The following is a 6,781-nucleotide window of genomic DNA, read 5'->3' on the forward strand; positions in this document are numbered from 1 at the left end:
CCCATAGGGACTCTGGTCAGAAGTAGTGCACTACCCCATAGGGACTCTGGTCAGAAGTAGGGCACTACCCCATAGGGACTCTGGTCAGGAGTAGGGCACTACCCCATAGGGACTCTGGTCAGGAGTAGGGCACTACCCCATAGGGACTCTGGTCAGAAGTAGGGCACTACCCCATAGGGACTCTGGTCAGGAGTAGGGCACTACCCCATAGGGACTCTGGTCAGGAGTAGGGCACTACCCCATAGGGACTCTGGTCAGAAGTAGGGCACTACCCCATAGGGACTCTGGTCAGAAGTAGGGCACTACCCCATAGGGACTCTGGTCAGAAGTAGGGCACTACCCCATAGGGACTCAGGAGTAGTGCACTACCCCATAGGGACTCAGGAGTAGTGCACTACCCCATAGGGACTCTGGTCAGAAGTAGGGCACTACCCCATAGGGACTCAGGAGTAGTGCACTACCCCATAGGGACTCAGGAGTAGTGCACTACCCCATAGGGACTCTGGTCAGAAGTAGGGCACTACCCCATAGGGACTCAGGAGTAGTGCACTACCCCATAGGGACTCAGGAGTAGTGCACTACCCCATAGGGACTCTGGTCAGAAGTAGGGCACTACCCCATAGGGACTCAGGAGTAGTGCACTACCCCATAGGGACTCTGGTCAGAAGTAGGGCACTACCCCATAGGGACTCAGGAGTAGTACACTACCCCATAGGGACTCTGGTCAGAAGTAGTGCACTACCCCATAGGGACTCAGGAGTAGTACACTACCCCATAGGGACTCTGGTCAGAAGTAGTGCACTACCCCATAGGGACTCAGGAGTAGTACACTACCCCATAGGGACTCTGGTCAGAAGTAGTGCACTACCCCATAGGGACTCTGGTCAGAAGTAGTGCACTACGTAGGGAGCCGGCCAGTCCTTCACGGCCCTCGTGTGTCCGGGTGCATTAGCTGCTGCACCACCAGGTCTATGTTGATGATGGGGTTGAAATACAGAGCCCAGTAGAACAGACAGTTACACACAAACTGAGGGACCACCGGCCAGAACAGGGCGAAGGCAAAACCCTGGGAGGACATCCTCCACAGGTGACCCCACATCTTCTGAGGGAGACTCCTGGAGGGGGGAGAGGGAGACTTCATTACATTAAACAACTAACTATGCAGAGATGGTGGAGAGGTGGTGAGGGATGAGGGATGAGGTAAGGGGGAGAGGGGTAGTGAGGGATGAGATAAGGGGGGAGAGAGGGGTAGTGAGGGATGAGGTAAGGGGGGAGAGAGGGATAGTGAGGGATGCGATGAGGGGGAGAGAGAGGGGTAGTGAGGGATGAGGTAAGGGGGGAGAGGGGGGTAGTGAGGGATGAGATAAGGGGGGAGAGGGGGGTAGTGAGGGATGAGGTAAGGGGGGAGAGAGGGATAGTGAGGGATGCGATGAGGGGGGAGAGAGAGGGGTAGTGAGGGATGAGGTAAGGGGGGAGAGGGGGGTAGTGAGGGATGAGATAAGGGGGGAGAGAGGGGTAGTGAGGGATGAGATAAGGGGGGAGAGAGGGGGGTAGTGAGGGATGAGGCAAGGGGGGAGAGGGGGGTAGTGAGGGATGAGATAAGGGGGAGAGAGAGGGGTAGTGATGGATGAGGTAAGGGGGGAGAGAGAGGGGTAGTGAGGGGTGAGGTAAGGGGGGAGAGGGGGGTAGTGAGGGATGAGATAAGGGGGGAGAGGGGTAGTGAGGGATGAGGTAAGGGGGGAGAGAGGGATAGTGAGGGATGCGATGAGGGGGGAGAGAGAGGGGTAGTGAGGGATGGGGTGAGGGGGGAGAGAGGGGTAGTGAGGGATGAGATGAGGAGAGAGATGGGTAGTGAGGGATGAGATGAGGAGAGAGGGGTAGTGAGGGATGAGATGATGAGGGGTAGTGAGGGATGAGATGATGAGGGGTAGTGAGGGATGAGGAGAGAGAGAGAGAGGGGTAGTGAGGGATGAGATGAGGGGGAGAGAGGGGTAGTGAGGGATGAGATGAGGGGGGAGAGAGAGAGGGGTAGTGAGGGATGAGGAGAGAGGAAGGGATGAGATGAGGAGAGAGAGATGTAGTGAGGGATGAGGAGAGAGGAAGGGATGAGTGTGAGAGAGGGACAGAAAGAGTAGTGGATAATTCAGGCTAAAGTATGAGAGAGGATTAGAGAGACTGAAAGAAAGAGAGAGAAAGTTGGTGTGACGGGCATAGACGGAGACAGTGAGACGGACAGAGAGAAACACGGTACCTGATCTCAGCTCGGTTATAGAACCTCCACAGGACACAGCCCTCCAGCACAGACAGCAGCATGGCGTTGACGATGATGAACCGTGACGTCCAGTAGTGAACCGACAGCCAATCCCAGGCAAACTCAGCGATCAGCTGGTACGGAAGGAGGAGGTACTTAACTAGGAACTCCGCCCACTGGCGCCAGCTGGGGTGCCCCTGGAGGGAGAGAGAGAGGGAGGTGGGGGGGAGAGAGAGAGGGAGGTGGAGGGGGAGAGAGAGAGGGAGGTGGGGGGGGGGGAGAGAGAGAGAGGGGGGTGGGGGGAAGAGAGAGAGGGGGGTGGGGGGGAGAGAGAGAGGGGGGTGGGGGGGAGAGAGAGAGGGGGGTGGGGGGAAGAGTGAGAGGGGGGAGGGGGGAGAGAGAGGGGGGTGGGGGGAGAGAGAGAGGGGGGAGGGGGGGGGAGAGAGAGGGGGGAGGGGGGGGGAGAGAGAGGGGGGAGGAGGGAGAGAGAGGGGGGAGGAGGGAGAGAGAGAGAGGGAGATATACCAATATCGTCAGTATGACCAGACTACATCTACAGTAGTCTACATCTAGTTGTCTATGACCAGCCATACTGACTACATCTACAGTAGTCTACATCTAGTTGTCTATGACCAGCCATACTGACTACATCTACAGTAGTCTACATCTAGTTGTCTATGACCAGCCATACTGACTACATCTACAGTAGTCTACATCTAGTTGTCTATGACCAGCCATACTGACTACATCTACAGTAGTCTACATCTAGTTGTCTATGACCAGACTACATCTACAGTAGTCTACATCTAGTTGTCTATGACCAGCCATACTGACTACATCTACAGTAGTCTACATCTAGTTGTCTGTGACCAGCCATACTGACTACATCTACAGTAGTCTACATCTAGTTGTCTATGACCAGCCATACTGACTACATCTACAGTAGTCTACATCTAGTTGTCTATGACCAGACTACATCTACAGTAGTCTACATCTAGTTGTCTATGACCAGCCATACTGACTACATCTACAGTAGTCTACATCTAGTTGTCTATGACCAGCCATACTGACTACAGCTACAGTAGTCTACATCTAGTTGTCTATGACCAGCCATACTGACTACATCTACAGTAGTCTACATCTAGTTGTCTATGACCAGCCATACTGACTACATCTACAGTAGTCTACATCTAGTTGTCTATGACCAGCCATACTGACTACATCTACAGTAGTCTACATCTAGTTGTCTATGACCAGCCATACTGACTACATCTACAGTAGTCTACATCTAGTTGTCTATGACCAGACATACTGACTACATCTACAGTAGTCTACATCTAGTTGTCTATGACCAGCCATACTGACTACATCTACAGTAGTCTACATCTAGTTGTCTATGACCAGCCATACTGACTACATCTACAGTAGTCTACATCTAGTTGTCTATGACCAGCCATACAGACTACATCTACAGTAGTCTACATCTAGTTGTCTGTGACCAGCCATACTGACTACATCTACAGTAGTCTACATCTAGTTGTCTATGACCAGCCATACTGACTACATCTACAGTAGTCTACATCTAGTTGTCTATGACCAGCCATACTGACTACATCTACAGTAGTCTACATCTAGTTGTCTATGACCAGACTACATCTACAGTAGTCTACATCTAGTTGTCTATGACCAGCCATACTGACTACATCTACAGTAGTCTACATCTAGTTGTCTATGACCAGCCATACTGACTACATCTACAGTAGTCTACATCTAGTTGTCTATGACCAGACTACATCTACAGTAGTCTACATCTAGTTGTCTATGACCAGCCATACTGACTACATCTACAGTAGTCTACATCTAGTTGTCTATGACCAGCCATACTGACTACAACTACAGTAGTCTACATCTAGTTGTCTATGACCAGCCATACTGACTACATCTACAGTAGTCTACATCTAGTTGTCTATGACCAGCCATACTGACTACATCTACAGTAGTCTACATCTAGTTGTCTATGACCAGCCATACTGACTACATCTACAGTAGTCTACATCTAGTTGTCTATGACCAGCCAAACTGACTACATCTACAGTAGTCTACATCTAGTTGTCTATGACCAGCCATACTGACTACATCTACAGTAGTCTACATGTAGTTGTCGTAGCGACACGCCTACCTTTATTTATCAAATAAATAAAATCCTACGTGACAGTTGAGCCGTCCAATGGTACCTGGTGGTTGAGGGGGAGGCTGTCCTCCATTGGCTCGCTGGCGCGTGAGAGGGCGGGGCAGCAGGTGTGCAGGAAGGGGAGGAAGGTTTCGGAGTAGTCGAAGAGGTAGAGGTAGAGGATGGTGAGGCGAGGAGAACTCTTCAAAGCATAGAGCAGGAACAGAGATTTACCTGCATTCACAGCCTGGTGGAGGGTTGAGAGACGGTGGGAGAGAGGAGAGGGGTAGACAGGCGAGGGGTAGACAGAGGGAGAGAGAAGAGAGGTAGACAGAGGGAGACAGGAGAGAGGTAGACAGAGGGAGACAGGAGAGACGTGGACAGAGGGAGACAGGAGAGAGGTAGACAGAGGGAGACAGGAGAGAGGCAGACAGAGGGAGACAGGAGAGACATGGACAGAGGGAGACAGGAGAGAGGTAGACAGAGGGAGACAGGAGAGACGTGGACAGAGGGAGACAGGAGAGACGTGGACAGAGGGAGACAGGAGAGACGTGGACAGAGGGAGACAGGAGAGAGGTAGACAGAGGGAGACAGGAGAGAGGTAGACAGAGGGAGACAGGAGAGAGGGAGACAGAGGGAGACAGGAGAGAGGTAGACAGAGGGAGAGAGGTAGACAGAGGGAGACAGGAGAGAGGTAGACAGAGGGAGACAGGAGAGAGGTAGACAGAGGGAGACAGGAGAGAGGTAGACAGAGGGAGACAGGAGAGAGGTAGACAGAGGGAGACAGGAGAGAGGTAGACAGAGGGAGACAGGAGAGACGTAGACAGAGGGAGACAGGAGAGAGGTAGACAGAGGGAGAGAGGAGAGACGTAGACAGAGGGAGACAGGAGAGAGGTAGACAGAGGGAGAGAGGAGAGACGTAGACAGAGGGAGACAGGAGAGACGTAGACAGAGGGAGACAGGAGAGAGGTAGACAGAGGGAGAGAGACAGTTCAAACCATCATTAAACCCTAAATGACTTATCAAATGATGCACACAGCATATCTTAACGGGCTTTACTTCAACCAGAGCATATCAAGTATTTATTAAAGGGCACGTCAATAGTAGAGGTCGACCGATTGTGATTTTTCAACGCCGATACCGATTATTGGAGGACCGAAAAAGCCGATAGCGATTATTGGAGGACCGAAAAAGCCGATACCGATTATTGGAGGACCGAAAAAGCCGATACCGATTATTGGAGGACCGAAAAAGCCGATACCGATTATTGGAGGACCGAAAAAGCCGATACCGATTAATCGGACGATTCTTTTACCATTTATTTGTAATAATGACAATTACAACAATACTGAATGAACACTTATTTTAACTTAATATAATACATCAATAAAATCAACTTAGCCTCAAGTAAATAATGAAACCTGTTCAATTTGGTTTAAATAATGCAAAAACAAAGTGTTGGAGAAGAAAGTAAAAGTGCAATATGTGCTATGTAAAAAAAGCTAACGTTTCAGTTCCTTGCTCAGAACATGAGAACATGTGAAAGCTGGTGGTTCCTTTTAACATGAGTCTTCAATATTCCCAGGTAAGAAGTTTTAGGTTGTAGTTATTATAGGACTATTTCTCTCTATACCATTTGTATTTCATTAACCTTTGACAATTGGATGTTCTTATAGGCACTTTAGTATTGCCAGTGTAACAGTATAGCTTCCGTCCCTCTCCTCGCTCCTCCCTGGGCTCGAACCAGCAACACAACGACAATTAGCGCGCGCTAACTAGCTAGCCATTTCACTTCGGTTACACGAGCCTCATCTCGGGAGTTGATAGGCTTGAAGTCATAAACAGCGCAATGCTTGACACACAACGAAGAGCTGCTGGCAAAATGCAAGAAAGTGCTGTTTGAATGAATGTTCACGCGCCTGCTGGTGCCTACCACCGCTCAGTCAGATACTTAGATATTTGTATGCTCAGTCAGATACTTAGATACTTGTATGCTCAGTCAGATACTTAGATACTTGTATGCTCAGTCAGATACTTAGATATTTGTATGCTCAGTCAGATACTTAGATACTTGTATGCTCAGTCCGATACTTAGATACTTGTATGCTCAGTCAGATACTTAGATACTTGTATGCTCAGTCAGATACTTAGATACTTGTATGCTCAGTCAGATACTTAGATACTTGTATGCTCAGTCCGATACTTAGATACTTGTATGCTCAGTCAGATACTTAGATACTTGTATGCTCAGTCAGATACTTAGATACTTGTATGCTCAGTCAGATACTTAGATACTTGTATGCTCAGTCAGATACTTAGATACTTGTATGCTCAGTCAGATACTTAGATACTTGTATACT

General features: G+C 49.6%; 1 protein-coding gene across 1 annotated transcript in view; it reads right to left on the bottom strand.

Moving 5' to 3' along the window:
- Nucleotides 1-336: 336 nt before the first annotated feature.
- The window catches only part of LOC110487344 (bifunctional apoptosis regulator), a 19,085-nt gene continuing 12,640 nt past the window's right edge, over nt 337-6,781 (bottom strand). Inside the window, exons 7-9 of the mRNA XM_090194918.1 lie at nt 4,486-4,668; nt 2,252-2,448; nt 337-1,115 (exon numbers count right to left, since the gene is read on the bottom strand). Of these exons, the coding sequence (XP_090051044.1) occupies nt 923-1,115; nt 2,252-2,448; nt 4,486-4,668 (573 nt within the window). The 3' untranslated portion in view covers nt 337-922. The remainder of the gene's footprint in view (nt 1,116-2,251; nt 2,449-4,485; nt 4,669-6,781) is intronic.

This window comes from Oncorhynchus mykiss, chromosome 13, assembly GCF_057628025.1.
Source record: "Oncorhynchus mykiss isolate SJ-2025 chromosome 13, ASM5762802v1, whole genome shotgun sequence".
NCBI lineage: Eukaryota > Metazoa > Chordata > Actinopteri > Salmoniformes > Salmonidae > Oncorhynchus > Oncorhynchus mykiss.